This window comes from Apteryx mantelli, chromosome 1, assembly GCF_036417845.1.
Source record: "Apteryx mantelli isolate bAptMan1 chromosome 1, bAptMan1.hap1, whole genome shotgun sequence".
In the NCBI taxonomy this organism is placed as follows: Eukaryota; Metazoa; Chordata; class Aves; order Apterygiformes; family Apterygidae; genus Apteryx; species Apteryx mantelli.
Genome location: NC_089978.1, coordinates 29435743 through 29452246, shown reverse-complemented (window position 1 = coordinate 29452246; position 16504 = coordinate 29435743). Strand labels below are relative to the sequence as shown.

General features: G+C 36.9%; 1 protein-coding gene across 3 annotated transcripts in view; it reads left to right on the top strand.

Annotated features, from left to right (window-relative positions):
* The first annotated feature begins 524 nt into the window (after nucleotides 1-524).
* Nucleotides 525-16504, top strand: part of POSTN (periostin) — a 38207-nt gene continuing 22227 nt past the window's right edge. For all 3 annotated transcript variants that reach the window (XM_067291482.1, XM_067291472.1, XM_067291465.1), the window contains exons 1-7: nucleotides 525-686; nucleotides 2198-2296; nucleotides 8211-8275; nucleotides 9645-9802; nucleotides 10460-10624; nucleotides 11170-11316; nucleotides 13976-14117. In XM_067291482.1, coding sequence (XP_067147583.1) covers nucleotides 565-686; nucleotides 2198-2296; nucleotides 8211-8275; nucleotides 9645-9802; nucleotides 10460-10624; nucleotides 11170-11316; nucleotides 13976-14117 — 898 coding nt within the window. In that variant the 5' untranslated portion in view covers nucleotides 525-564. The remainder of the gene's footprint in view (nucleotides 687-2197; nucleotides 2297-8210; nucleotides 8276-9644; nucleotides 9803-10459; nucleotides 10625-11169; nucleotides 11317-13975; nucleotides 14118-16504) is intronic.

Below are 16504 nucleotides of genomic sequence, written 5' to 3'. Positions count from 1 at the left end.
TGCTCATAAAGCTTTTTTGTTCTCAAGACACAAATGCAATTCCAGTTTATTGACAACAGCACTTTTTGGAATTTTCATCAACTTCACTAAACAAACAACTCATAGTTGATAACTGTGAAGACACAGGAAAGCAAAGTATAGCAGTACAATTCTTATGGGAAGAGACAGCATCTTCCTCTGGGTTTAAACAAAACCACACAAAATGATCCGAACTTCTGAATGCTTCTGTGCTATAAATACCAAATCATAAGTCAAAGCCTAAACTTCTCAAACTTTTTCTGCTCTTGTGTCAGCAGAATAAAATGCTAAGCCTTCTGTAATGAGGAAGAAATTAGTCAAAATGGGGCGGAAAAAAGGCATAGTTTGTAAGGTTAATGTATGGTATTAATTTAGCTCATTGAAGCTGGCAGCTAACACTGCTGTTCTAAGGAGGGTGGTACAAAGTTTCAGGTTGATCATGCGGTTCCCTCCCACCACCTTCCAGCATGTATATAAATTGTCAGCTCTCCAGACCCCTTGCCAGTTCTCTCTTCTAGTGTTACCAGAAGCAATAGAGGACTAAAGATGAAGATCCTTTCCTTATTTGCATTTTCCACTTTTTTATTGTCTGCTTTTGAACAAGCAGATGCTTCTGCTCACTATGACAAGATTTTAACCCACAGTCGAATAAGGGCACGTGACCAAGGGTAAGTACGTTATATATATATATATATATATATATATTTTTTTTTAAGGGGACTTCTTAATCTTTCTTCTCCCTGTATTGTATTAAATGTGATTTGTGCACTGTGAATTCTTCCTGAGTATGATTCAAGTAAAGCTTTCTTTCTAAATTAATTATTATATTAACTATTTCACAGAAACAGTTCCTAAATGAAAAACTTTCTGAGCAGTTTCAAAGAGAGACAGGATACTATTGAACTTCATAAAATCTGGAAAAATCTAAAAAACCCACTTAGCAATAAATAAAACACATGTGTTTTACTATCACTGAAGTTAATTACAGTTCACAGTTAATATAATGGGACATCAGATATGTTTAATATTTATTATCAAACGTTTTAACAGAATTGACACCTAATCCACGGCATTCATTCTCTTTATCCTGTCCTAATGCAAATCGTGAACTCTGCTTGAGTCCTTTCTAACATGGGATTATACATGGGGACCCCTTTGTGAAAAGTCCTTTTCCACTAGAATAATGGGGTATACTTCTTGGCAGGGCACTCAAAAGGCAATGCTTACAAGCCAGTCTGCTCAGGGAAATGGAACTAATTTGAACAAGTGGTGTCAAGGAAACAAATGTGTCTAAACACATTTTCTTTCAATAGTAAAAGATACTCTGTGGAAGAGGATTATTTACTATCCTATCTTCCTTTGTTGCGTCCCCCACCCCTACACACACACACACGTTTTTTAAAATAAATAGTTGACTCTTTTCCCACTGTTGTGAAGCACATGTTCTAACTTATGAACTGCTGAACTTTTGTACTGTAGAAGTATACTAATTAGTGACAAAATGCTTTTGCTTCTTTGGATTTGCTCTTAAGTAATTCCTCTTCTGTACACTACCATGCTAAGGAAAAGTTCTCATTTGAAATCTCATACTCCTTTTATTTACACAGCATTTTACCCTTTGGTTCCCAGTAATTCCCAGAACGTTTACTTAGGTGCCTGTGGTATGCCAAACGACTGGTAATCAAAATACGTGATTGACTTAGAGAAGACAGGGTTTCCTTCTACATAAAGAAATCACTTTTCTTCCCTAATTCCCCATGACCCTCAGCAGCACAGATGTGCAGAAAACCAAACCTTTAGTGAAAAGAGCCTGATGGCATTCACAGCTGAGTCCCTCGTGGCTGGTAATTCAATCTTTTTGGGGGGAGGGAGTGAAATGTAAAGCATATTGAAGCTTGACACAGCTGGTAGTTGCTGTCCATCAGAGGCAGAGGGCCAAGCCAGAATGGAGGGGAATCGCCTCTCCCCCGGGGAGGGTGGGCTGTCCAAGGATCCCAGCTGGGCAGTCCCAGCAGCTTGCACTGTGCTTGCTTGAAATCACGCTTGCCCTGGGGAAAGAAGCCATATGTCCGTTTCTCACCTTTGCCCATTAGAGACTGTATTTGCTGCTATTTTACACGTAAGTTTTCCTGAGGTGTACAAAAAACTCTTTTTAAAATGTTTCCCATTCCCCCCATAGCCCAAATGTCTGTGCCCTTCAGCAAGTTATGGGAACGAAAAAGAAATATTTTAGCACCTGCAGAAACTGGTACCAGGGAGCCATCTGCGGAAAGAAAGCGTAAGTATCCTCTGTTTAAAAACTATTCCCCATTCACAGAGATAGTATAATGTACTATTAGAAAACCCTCCTTTTGTCAGGGGCAAACTACCTTTTTGCTCCGTCAGGGGCAGGGAAAATTCGCTTCATAAGTCAACAGCTTTACAACATTTCAGCTTCTCTTTAGCTGCTCTAAAACCAGCTGGATAGCTGACTCAATAACTGTTGCCAAAAAATAATTACAAAAGGAGTGGAAAGTCTGAAAATGACAGCACAACATGCAGTGCTTTTCTAAGTTCAGAGGGCTTTAAAACATTAGTTGCAGCAATACTTATCTGAGTGAAGTATTTAGTTCTATTTTTAACACGAGATACGAGGATAAGCGACCTGCCCAAAAATACAGAGAGAACTAATAGGCAAGCTGTGAAAAGAACTCAGCACTGCATGGCACAGTTGTGTGCTCAGACCATGCCTTTCCACAAATACAAAAATCAGAGCATACTTGTGGGCATAGAATAGGCATCTTCAATCTTCATCATTTGGGTGAGTCTGGCATTCTGTTGAAATCTGTGTATACAGTTCTATTTTAATGGTCACCTCTTCTCACAATGCAAGTCTTTGCTTTCTCTGTGGTGAAGAGTCAATAGCACCAGAGTCACTACTTCCGCTTCATCGGTAGAGTAGCTTCAGGCTATGAACACTCAGAAAAAAACAGTCCAGAACTCTGCCCCACCTCTCTCACTTAGAATTCAGTAATTTATCACAGAGGGATATTTTTTACTGAATAGAATAAACTAATATTTTTCTAGCACACCACATTTTCTCTTGCTGTTACGCAATTACCTGGACAACTTTCTCAGCAGTTGTCACAGGAAATCTTTACATTCCTTTTCCCATTAGCCTTTCACAGCATCCAGATAGATCTAGGGTGACATTTTCAGAAATGTTTAAATGAATATGGAATCCAGGCTTCATTTGCTACAGTGACTCAGTGCATTAGGAGTCTCTTAGTAAAAGTTAATTACACTCTTCCAAATGCCAAGTAACTTTTAAATATACAATTCAAAAAGTCACTTAGGGCTGGTCTACCCCGAAATATAAAGGTGTTAATTTATGTTGATACAAGGTGCCGATTATATGCATGATGAAATTAATTCAAATTAAATTAAATTTTGAATTTAAAAAAGTCTTAATTAACATCAGCCACTGGTTTAGATGTTAATGTAATGTGAAATAGAGATTTCTCTTTCCATGCTAAAGTCTTCCTTACAGGAAGTTAATTTGGAATAAGAGTGTCCTCAGAAAGTATTAGCCACATAAGCCAGTCAAGGATGACTCCTTTTTGTAAACATGCTCTTAGATTCTCTTGAAAAATGTTTTTTCTGATCAATTCCTAAATAAATTTGAATGGAGACCTTGAACAAGAAGTATCTGACATTTTACAATGAGTTAGACTCATGTTATTAATTTCCTTATTGTCAAAATCAAGAATAAATAGGATGCACATTTTCCAGCCCATCCTTCAAGTTTAAAACAGTGTTTCTAAGTATACCCAAAAGGCAGAGATTCTGGAAGAAGAAAAAAAGTAGAATAGATCTATTTGAATTTAAACCATTACACATAGCTCACATTGAATCCGGGTGAACTTTTTCAGACAAAATACCTGTCAGCTGAAAATGTAAGATTTTGTGAATTTATGTGAAATTCATTGAATGGTTCTTTTCAGTAAGTTAAAGAAGTTTATTTTGACAAAGAAGTAGATGCAGCCACAATCTGGTTTGTACTGGGGGATAGAGAGCACAAGCATGATGTAATTGTATGACTCTAACTGTGTGATATGACCCAGAGTTTGCATGCCTCACTAGCGGTGCTGACATGGGAAGTGCACTACATTCCCTCCTGCTCTCCTCAGTGCATCTACGTATACAACAATTTCTTAATGATAAAAAAAAAGTCATTTCCTTTTTAAAATTGTCATTTTTCTTCAAAGTCAGCTTTCCTTTTTATTTCATTTTTCGCTTGGTTCAGCTGTCCTGGCTAAAAAAACAATTATTTTATAGTTCTTCTTGGGCATGCTCCCTACACTTATTGAGGTAAAACAGATTAAGGCTTCCAGATCATGATTATGTACGTGAGAGATGCCTGCAGTAATGATTTTTGCACTGTTAAAATCAGTCATGTGAATTTGCAGACAGCAGTCAGGCAAAGACCTGAAGTGTGCTGTGGTTTCTACTACTCCTGACGGGTGTCAGCAGCTTGGTGTTTTCTGAGATTCCTGAAGGACGTTATATGTCATGACACAAAGTTGGAAAGGATCCTTAGGGAAAAGACTGAGGAAATATGTAGCAGGAGGAAGTTGTCTCCTATTTTCTTTCTGAGAAAGTGTTTCCACTACTCTGTCAGCATACCAGAAATTGATGGAGTTGAGCTATACTTCCGAAACAATGAGGCACAGATTCCAGCACACTGTCTGGCCTTTCAAGTACTGCCATAGCTTTGAAGTCTAAACTCTAAAGTCAGTCTAGACATGAGGAATGATATCACGGTCCCATCAGAGCCCAAAAAAGACTTGACTTTCATCGGCTGAGTTTTCACCCTAAGCTTTCTGCCATTATAAATTTTATTGTATTACTCATTACTTACTTCCTTAAGGAGGTGGAAGAAATTAACAGCGTTAAGCTGGAGCAGAAGTAGCATAAGTAATACTGAACTTCCTAACCAAACAAGTGAAGTAATTATTCTAAATCCCCAGAGATGTCTTTGGAACATAATTTACTATCTAGAATTCTAACCAGTCAGTCGTTCCCATTTTGATTTTGGCTATGTTTTTATAAGCAATTCCAGACAGGTTAGAACCCTTTTTTCATACAAATCGTGCATAAGGTTTCGGGGTTTGGGGATCTGAGGATGATAACAGAGATCAACTTCCAGTCAAACTAGACTGTGTCTGGTCATTTGTCCCACTTCAGTTTTTGAGGCTCTACAGTTTTATAGTCTTTATCAGAATCTTTCCTTCCCCTCCAGGGGGCATTATAATACTGACTTCCCTTTTTCATCAGTGTACGTACTGTAAGCAGTCCAAAATATTTCACCTTTCAGTAAAGTCTGCCATACCACTGACTTCTTTGGCACTGCATTTTATTCCACTACAGACACATTAGGAAGAAGGATATTTCCTGAAAATGATTTAGACTGAAATTTGGATATTCTCAAAGCTGATTTTGGAAAACAACTTATTCCTGTGGTTTTATTCCTAGATAGATGTCATGTCTTCCCATAAGCAAAAGTCTACTCTCAGCACGAAGCTGAGAGGGAATTCCTTACTTTACTGAGCTACAACAGTAACATGAGTTATGCAAAGAGAGATACCTTGATATGTCAGAAAAAAAGTCTGAAGCAATAGACAGTTTGGACACAATGAACCATCATTAGATGATGACTTTGTTCACCTCGCTGATGAGAATTTAGAGGAAGGTAGGCTGAAAAGCATTTTCCAGAGCCTGCATAAGGCCCTAAGGAAGAAACCTGCTAGCCAACAAGTGGAAGACACTGAGCAGTGGGACTCAGGTGGAACTTGAACATGTGAGGCTCCACAAAAATATCACCTATGTTCTCCCTCCTCTTTTAACACTCTTATTGTTGCACAAGCACTAAAAGAGAGGCTAGAGGGGAAAAACAATGTTTATGAGACTAAGTTAAATTATAGAACTTCTGGTATTTTTATGGCTGTAATAGAGCATCTGGTATAACTTAGTCTTAGCTGTTAATGGAAAATTTTCTAATCTGCATACGCAAAAAAACCCAGCAGACATTACTAAAGAGGTTATTATAACAAAAAGAACACTAATGCAAAGGGCAATGTTTCTTCTCATTGTTAATATCAGTGCTAACTATTCCCCTCTAACTTGTATGTATGATCTATAGAAGGTTAATTTAAGATTGTTTATCATTTACATTTCCCATCCATTGCTGTAAATTTCCAAGTGGGATACAATCTAAAGATTTACTAAAATAAAAGTCTATTGGACCAGAAAGCTGTCCACTGTGTTGCAGAGAACATTTTGTCACCATGCCAGCAAGGAGAAGAAACAGATGAGTCCCAGAGCTGATCTGAATAAACTGCCAACTGCTCTGTTAACCAAGGACAAAGAGGACATAAGATAGTCTAGCTCTGCCCCCTTTTCCTGTAGAAAATACTTTGTGCATGAGGATGAGGTGGGAATGGCTTAAGTGCTTAGAAAAAAAAAAGCTTAAGAATGCAACATTATGCATTATCTGAGTAACTGCTCCGTTCCCTTGGGCATCATCTTATACTGAACGAGCAGGGTGCTACAGATGAGGATAAATTATAGTGTGAGATGGTACCTCCGCTGTGTACTGTGTCTGTACACGAGTGGTGGTGAGGAACTGCGTCTTGCATCGCATTTTAACTGGTCCTAACTTGTGATCTGCCTAAAAGACACCCCCCCTCCCATTTCATCTTCCTCACTACATTTTGAGCACAGCTGATACATGGACTTTTTAATTGTAACCAAACATGAAGGACCAGAATACTATAAGTAGGAAGTTGTAGTAATTCAAATTTGGATGACTGAAAAATATTGCACTTTACATTACAAGTAATATGATAAAAAAGGCACTGCTCTTGTAATGCTTAGCTGGGGGAGTGTTATCTTGGTTAACTATGTTCTTCAGCCAATTTTCTGCATTTCATTTATTGTATCATTGTTGGATATCGTAAAAAGAGTAAACTTGCCATATCTTATGCTATGCTTATAATTCAGCTTCCTCTTTCCTTTCTCCAAAAGCTAATTAAGACTGCAATCTTCCATTGTTGCCTGAGGGTGGGAGGCAGGGTCCTGGCAAGGGGAAGAAAAAAATATTTTCTCATGAAAAAGCAATTCACACAGTTGGGAGAACATTCTAACTGCTATTCTGCTGTACAGTTTCCTTTAGTCAGATTTCTTTTTTTATTAGTTTCTGGCAGGGATGCCACTAGATGGAAGGGTGCAAGATTAATTTCCTTATTACTTAGAGGATCTATAGCCCAAACTGTATGCTCACCTTGCCTTCCCATGAGATAGCCATTCATTAAATGGCCATACAGAAAGACATGTTTTTAAAAGAGCTACACAAACACTTTTGATATATGCCTTGTCGCCTGAGAAGATACACATCCCAGAAAGGTGAATATGTCATGTGTGTATGTGTATATGAGAAAACAGAGACAAGAGACAATATATTTTCATAGTACAGAGAACTGGAGGGTTTTTTTGACTTTATTCTTTGCCAGCTCTATCCATTTGCTGTAAATTATGGAATTATGATCCTCACTTTTAAAAACACACTTTGTAATTCTATTGCTGTTCCAGTCTGCTTTCATCTTTTAGTCTCTTTAAGTAGTTTAGATAGTGCAGTCGAAGTCCAACTTTTCATTTGAGTAAGCTTTTCAGTTTAATGTTTTTGCGGATAATGTTTTGTCAGCTTTAGCTTATAAAAAATGAGAGAACCCTACACAGCTGCCACAGAGAGTCTCCAGTTTAAAAGCTGGAATGTAGTGGTAAAGACTCAGCAAAAATCTTCAAGAAATTACTGTTTAGAACTCTAGTACTGCCAACATCAGCCACACATATAAAAATAAATCTATTAAGTAAAACCAGGATTGCAAATTGTCCTTGTAATTCACAGTGTACCATAATTTGAAAAGAAATAACTGAAGACTAAGGTCTGAAGGTGTAAATTTCATTTTAAATTTTGGTAAGATGGTATAATTTGTTGGCATTCCTTCTCCTGAAGAGGCCAAAATCAACTCTGCAATAACTCTGTGGGCTTTAGTGAAGTTGTGCTTTCTTATAGGAGAGAGAATTTGTCAATCAAATTTGATATAATTTTTTCCTGGATATTATTTAACTGAACTTTTATCTGTTTTCCACAGAACTGTCTTATATGAATGTTGTCCTGGCTATATGAAGATGGATGGTATGAGAGGATGTCCTGCAGGTACAAACTTATTTTCATATGGATGAGTCAGTATATGAGAAGCATTGCAACACAGGAGAATTTAAAGGTGGCCAGTCTGAGATATGAGTGCCTCTTTTTAAGAAGAGTTGCTTGAGAATATGCAACTGCACTTCCATATAGTCAACACAGTGAAAAATCAGCCTGCATTGAATTTGATCATGGTGGAAGGAGTGGAAAGGAACACAGGAGTTTTTAATTTCTCTTACTTGTGCTATTATATTTTGCATAAATAAACCTAATTCCAACAGGGAAGAGTCATCTGAAGTGGGATATATTTCCTAACTTTAGATCCCTATATCTGAACCATCCTTTTATAGTCAATATAATAGAATATGTAATAGAATTAGGCATATCTAGGGCAGAGTTAATCTTGTTTAGATGAATTCATCTAACTTTGGATGTTTACATTAAGATGAGGTTAGTCACATTCTAAAATTGCCTGTTCCTCTCCATGGCCGTAAAAAGAGCCAAGGGTAACTAGCTCACGTGCAGTTGTCTGACTTATAGATGCCTAGAATTAGGAGACGTTGCTCCTGTTCTTGTGTAGCAGTGTTATAACAATGAGACTACAGCCATTCTTATTCTCTGGCTGAATTAATATCTGCACAAGTCATACACTGCAAGAGTCTACAATAGCAAGAGTCCTCAGAGGAAGAGTTCTAGTCTACCATGCCCAAATGCTGCCCACTCACAGAATCACAGAATCACAGAATGGTTGAGGTTGGAAGGGACCTCTGGAGATTACTCCTTTGCAGTTTTTGTGATTATGGATGGCATTTACTCTGCTCCTCCTCCAAAAGTCCCAAAAAGACAAACTCCCATTTCAGGTTGGGTTTGGCACAAAGCAAAATATTTTTCTAAGGAAATTATTACAACATTTGTTTTTGTTTGATCTAACTAATTTTTCAGCTCATTAAACAAACAAAAAAAATAGCAAACAAACATTTTCCATCTGAACATGAGGAAATACTTTTTCACTGTGAGGGTGACAGAGCACTGGCACAGGTTGCCCAGAGAGGTTGTGGAGTCTCCTTCTCTGGAGATTTTCAATACCCGCCTGGACGCGATCCTGTGCAATGTGCTGTAGGTGACCCTGCTTGAGCAGGGGGGTTGGACTAGATGATCTGCAGAGGTCCCTTCCAACCTCAACCATTCTGTGATTCTGTGAAACAGATGTGTTTGAATGGATTCAGAATATATTGACAATGCAATTTTAATCCAAGTGCACTGTTTTAATATTGATTTAAACAGTTTCGTAAAGCCAATTCTATTGTCCAACAGTCAAAGTAGATTTGATTGTGAGAAACTGAATGAAGAATTTACAATATTCTTGTCTCATGTGTTTTAGTTGCTCCTATTGATCATGTATATGGTACCCTTGGTATTGTGGGAGCTACCTCCACTCAGCAGTATTCTGACATGTCAAAGCTGAGAGAAGAGATTGAAGGGCGAGGATCATTCACGTTCTTTGCACCAAGCAACGAAGCCTGGGAGCAATTAAATTCAGTAAGTGTGTGTATGCGTGTCTGTGTGTGTATAAGCATATTTCTCTTTCAGCTAATGTTGTGTTAGCTGTAACAGCTAGACTATTATAAATTAGACTAGAAACAATAGTGAGATTTTAGATATAAATGGGCATTTCAAAAGTTATAATAAATGAACGTATATGCTTAGCAGATACATTACTGAAGCTAGAAGGAGAGTCTGAATGTGTTTCAGTAGTACTAAGCAGCTGTAAACAGTTCTTATTTAAGCGCTAGCATGACAAATATTAAAATTGTTAATGTTATTAACGTAGTTTGGGGAAAATTAACAGGAATACCAGCAATGCCAGGAAGTAAAGTACAATTGTCTTACTTTGTCAATGACTCAGGGGTCCTCCTTTTATTAATGCTTTTACTTAAAATCAGTATTGAATCAAAGCACCTTCAGTGACTTGTCTGTGATGAGACCTCTTGTTTTCCATTCGTAAGCAAAATCAGATTAAAGCACCCTGTAAGTAATGCCAGGTCAATAGGTACTGGAAGCCATGTGACTACTAACAGGAAGTATCCATTGTCAAATACACTGAAAGCAGATGTTAAGGTAAAACAGTATGTACATCTGTCTGACTGGAAGAAGGTTCCTGAAGCTTCTAATTAGTTAAACTCCTTTCTTCTTTAGGAAATTCACAGGAATTTGGTTGACAATGTAAATATTGAACTATATAATGCTCTCCACCACCACATGCTAAACAAGCGCATGTTGACAAAAGATCTTAAGAATGGCATGACACTGGTGTCCATGTATAATGGCCAGAAACTGCTTATTAACCATTATCCTAATGGGGTAAGTCTATTCTCATCATTTTTTTTCTTCTATTTGAATTAGAATGCATGATAGAAGAAATTAGGGTTGTAGGGGATACACATCAATTATTTACCTAGGCTGAATTTTATTTTTGAAACATTAGAAATTTTCCAGTTAAAAGTCACTCATCTTTTTTGCCTTAAATGCATGGAAATATTTATGTTAGATTACAGATTACATCAGTAGAAAATAATACAGTGACATTGCTGACCAGATATGGAAAACAAATCTGAAGAACTGCAATAACAAAACGTGAATATGAAATCAGTGCGGCTTGCAAAAATCCATTGCTAGCTGAATGCTTTCCAGAAAAGTTTACTCAGCCTTTTAAATCTAATGAGGTTCAGAGTTTACTCAGTCTTTCAAGTCTGACAAGGTTTTGGTTAAATTTTAAAATAAAATTTGAAAGAATAACAGTAAACACATGAGGCACAGTATATACATTGCCAGTCCATAAGAATGACATTCCAAGCGTATGATCAAATGAATGCTTAATCTTCTACTGCTCAATTCTTCAAACACAGGTTGTTACTGTTAACTGTGCCAGGATCATCCACGGCAATCAAATTGCTACCAATGGTGTTGTTCATGTCATTGACCGCGTCCTGACCCCTGTTGGAACTACCATTCAAGACTTCATTGAAGCCGAGGATGATCTTTCATCTCTCAGAGTAAGTGAACAAAAATAAAAACACTTCTCTGGTCTTGTAGTTTTTCCTTCTTTTTTTCTATTTGTGTATGATGCCTAAATGTAAGAAGGATTAATTCAATAAGGGACAGAAATAAAGTAAACTAAGGACTCCTCCAGCTAATACTGCAAAGTCAACTGTATAAAAAGACAATGCATAATTTACATGAGTTTCTGGTTCTGCTCTTTTGTGAAGGTTGCACCTCATATCAACATGTCGTGTCCCTTCTCATAACAAGTTGTGCCTTTTTTTAAAGTACTGAGGTAATGCAATTCATGAACATAAGCTGCATATCTTGCTCTAGATAAATATTATTTCAAAATGGACAGTATAAAGTGGTAAGTTATTTTTTTGCAGAACCTGATTCTTAGCAAGTCTCAGAGCACCAGTAGAGAAATTAATTTCCCCTTCTTCCAGAAGTGAAGGATTATTTTGTAAATCTTCCTTCGTAAATCACCTTCTCCTTCACGAGAAAAATTAGGAAATGCAAGCTTCTCTTGTATGATGGTGATGAGGAAAGAAATGAAGAAGATAAGAGGGCCTTTTTAAATGCATTTCAAATATTTGAATTTCTTCTTCTTTTTTTTTTTTATTTCAGCATCCCTGTTAAGCAGATTCAGCTATCTGCTTAGCCTAATGGGATTTCATACTGCACATGATTAGCAAAATATGCCAAGGTTTTGTAAATAGTTGTTGTCCTCTTCCCTCCTCTGCCTCCTTGATAAATACAAAAAATATTTCAAATACAGAGGCATAGAGCTGAAAAAGACCCTCTGAATTCCCCAAATCCAGTCCCTTACTCTTAAAGACAACCACATCATTTAATCCCTTTATAAAACTGAAGGTAAAAGCCAACCCTTTCTAGTTTCCACTTGAAAAAGAGGCTCTCTATTCATTTAATCTTTTTTTTCTGTGCATTTTTTCTTGTATTTTTTTCCCCATTTGGGTTTAACTTTCTTGAACTATAAGTGGACCTTTTCCACATAATCCTAGATAAGGTCTTACCTATTCCTTTTATATTAACTTGCATACCTCCCTAACTCTGCTTGAAAAAAACTTACTGTTTTTTCAGATACATGTTAGCATCATGTGTGTTTTCCTTTCAGATGCAACACTTCGCACACTGCTCTTCTGACTTTTTGAAAGATGAGCTCCCAATTTATAGCACACATACCTGCTAATTCTGATATGCGTGCCTCTGCACTTCACACTGCTATATTTCACAGTTCCCTTCAGTTCTTCCTGTACTGTAGCCAAGATCTTTCTGTGCATTCACTATAGCTAACAAGTATGTGTCAACAGCAAATGTCACTAATGACTTTTGCTCCAAAAGCAAGGGTGCTAATGCAAACATTAAATAAAATCAACCCTGAGAGTTCTTGAAAAATTCTAGTGGTAGTCTCTCTCCAGCATATTTCTTCTTTTAGGATGGTTAGACCCATCTTCCAGTTGGCCAGTTTCTTACCCACTTCATCTTTCCATCTTAGGTTGAGCTAATAGTATTATGTATTGAACTGAGCAAATGCTTTACTAAAGTCCGGATACATTCAGTTTACATATGATCTTTTTCTAGGAAATCTGTTCTCAGTTTATGCTGGCATAATCTATCACATTACATTTTAATCCATCATATATTCTCACAATATCTTCAGCTATTTTGTCCTTCATTTTTCTTTCTTTTTTCAGTCTTTGATTCTAGTGAGGACAGGCTATAGCCACCAAAGAAATGAATATTGTCCCAGTGTTCTGGTTTAAGATTTATCCAATGATGGAAACTCATGAATTGCAAGGTTGTGCAGAGGAGATTTATAGTCAAATTAAGAGGATTTATTTAAAGAATAAGAGGGAAATTATAATTTTGGGGAAAATACTTAGTTTGGTTTTATTTCATTCAGACTACTTCCCTCTGCTTTATTACCAGAAAGTAGAAGTGGGCTTTTATCAGAATTGTTTATCTTTATGTTTTTATTTCCAAATCTGAATAATGTTTTAGGGATTAAAATCCTGGAGGTACTTTTCCTGGCCTCAAAGCTTGAGGTGTATTTAATCAAATTTGTTATATAGCTGTATAACAAATCTTCTATTATTCCAGGGGCACATTAGTGGCTTTGATAAATCTTTGCTTTGATCTTTAGCAAAATTTGCCATTGAATATGGCAAAACCTGTATTCAAAATTTTCAGCTAAAAATTCAAGCAATTATAATAAGAATTTCTGCCCTGTTGTCAGCTTTTTCAGGATGTTATGATTAGTATTAGCTAAATTAAGCAGGTAACTCAGCATATCAAGACATATTTTTCCCACAAAATTCTATTTTCTATTATTTTTTGTCATTTTGCTTTTTAACACATCTTTCTACTTAGCACTGATTTCAATCTAGCAATAAAATGCTTGTGGACATTTGGTGAAAGCACAGGAGAAATTCTGTGATAAATGCTGCTTTCATAGCAGTTGTCATGCTATGGACAGCTCACATAGCTTTCAGCCTGAATTTAATGTTAGCGTTCAAGAACAAGATTCGACTTTTTCAGGATTCTAAATTAAGGCACAAAAGGTGTGAGTTCTTTTGTTTGTGTTTTGTTTTCCTGTGCCCAAAAGGCTAAGGTATTTGGGTGATACTTATAACCAAATTTATTTTCTAGGCTGCTGCCATCACATCAGATGTCTTGGATACCCTTGGAAAGCCTGGTCATTACACACTCTTTGCTCCTACTAATGAAGCTTTTGAGAGACTTCCAAGGGGGGTCTTAGAAAGGATCATGGGTGACAAGGTGGCATCTGAAGGTATGTCGAAAGTTTTTTGCAAATGACAATTACAGGTGAGTAGATCAGGAGGTAGGAACTATATTATCCTTGTATCTCTGAAATTATTTTTTCCAGTTACCTAAGGATTCAAGTTAACTGAAAACTTAGTTTCTAGAACTTTTTAAAAGAAACTTTATGTGAAAATATAGGTACTTGAATGTTTTAAATAGTTTGGCTGCATAGATCAGATATAGATTCCTACCTCTAGTAATGGAGGGATATCTTAATTTGGAGTTTCCCTCATAAGACTGAGGGAACACATAAACTGCTTTTCCATATGAAAAGGACATGTTCTTTTAAAAGTCAAATTCTGCCATGTAAATGGAGGTGACATTATACTATATATTCTGACAAACTACAACAGGCAGCTCATCTAATCTTCTGGGAGCTACAATACAAATAAATAATAACTGAAACAATCTGTTATGTGAACAGTAATGGAATGAGCCACTAATAAATGGAAGGCTATGTTACTGTTAATGTGAAGTGAATCTTAGATAATCTCATTTTAACCTCTTTAACAAAAATGCAGGCCACTCCTGCTTCCAGTGATCCACCTTGCTGCTCATCAGTAAGTATTTCAAAACTCCAAATTACTTCTACCAGGAATCAGGTTCTTTAGACTTGAATACTTTGGATACTTATAGTGTTACTGGAGCAGTGTCCCTGTTGACTTCTACAGAAGCAATGCCTGCACTAGAACTGCAGTATCAAGCCTTTCACTGAGGATCTAATAAGAATATGCCAGAGAAATCCCGAGATAATCCCAAGAACTTCACTAACTACATCTGACCTATACTCTTTTGAAGCAATTCCTTATGAAGTGCTATGTGACAATGGATGAGCAGCTTATTTCATCATGCAGTTTTGACATTAGAGAAGATGGCAGTTTTCCTCTTATCCAGGCTGAAGAAGTTTACAGGAAAGGTCAAGAAAAGAGGTGATGTTGACTCCATATTTGAGCAGAGAGATTGAAGATTAGAATATATTCTTAAAAAATACTGTTGAGCAATAAAGTTCAGATACATCCAAACAGATTTAAGGTAACATACTTGATCATCCAGAGTTAACAGACAAGAAAAGTGCATCTCCAAGGGATAATTCAGACCTTTGGGATATATCACTCTCTGGAGGCACCTCTTTCTTTCTACATGCAAGCTTTGGTTTCTGACTGAAGTGCCCCAACTAACTGCCCAGAATTAGATGACATAAATTCAGACATAAGTTTTACTCCTTTAGAAAGCTGAATAACAACCTTAATACATTTACCTGTAATTATGTGACATTTAGGGCTAAGAATACTACAATAACCAAGTCAACAAATGAAAAGTAAGCATCTACATTTAATCAATACTGACTAACTGCATTTGTACCTCAAAAAATTTACTTTCCATAAAATAAAAAAGGAAGTCCCATTAGAATCATTACAGTTGGAATTATACCAAATATCCGTCCCTCTCATTAAGGAAAGGGCAGTTACTGTGCCATGTAGGACTGCATTTTCTTCTTGCTTTAAATTGCAAGCAAAGAGACCAATTGTTTCAAGAGGCACATACAAGCAGGATGTCTGGAAACATTATGTGGAAACAGTGGAATGAAGTCTGAGACTGTAGCGTAAAACCATGTTGTAGTAACTATTTAAGGTGTTTAGAGACACCATTAGAGAATCCTCTTAGAGGTGGGTTAGATATGCAAAGGATGCTTTTCTTGGCTTATTCCATTTAGTCCTCCTTCACATGGGCTGAAGAGTCCCAAGATTTTCCCCCCTCCCAAAACAAGAGGTGAAGGACTGAAATCAACAGTCTGTTTCTCATATACTTATTGAAAGGAAAAAGTAAAAGCAGAGCTGCTACTGATTCTTTCATAAAGACATGTTTTCTTGATATTATTTGTGCTGCCTTCAGATAAATTCTCCGGGTAGAATAGATAGCAGCTGGAACTTCACAGGCAATCTTGAAGTTGGAACTGGCTACTTAATTCTGTGGTTAATTCTGTGATAAATGTGTTTAATCCTGGAGTCCATCATCTTCACTGGAACCAAATGTTCTCTGAAAACTTGCATCACATATGTATGCTGCTGTCTATCCCTGAAATGACTCCATACTAGGAGCTTCCTACATTGAGCTGTTGAGGTTAAGTCCCTTTCCTCAATTATGAGCTCCACAACAATAAGTGAATTTTCCATCAATTCATTATGGCCAGATTAGGTCACTGTGCAATATCTCAGCAGAGGCCAGTGGAAAGAGGGATCTGAGCTAATTTTAATGTAAAATAAGGGCCAAAAATGGAACCCTGAAATAAGGGTTTGGTTTTTTTTTTTCAGTTTGTCTTCAGGAATTTCAGCTGATTTTCTTGGTATCCATAGG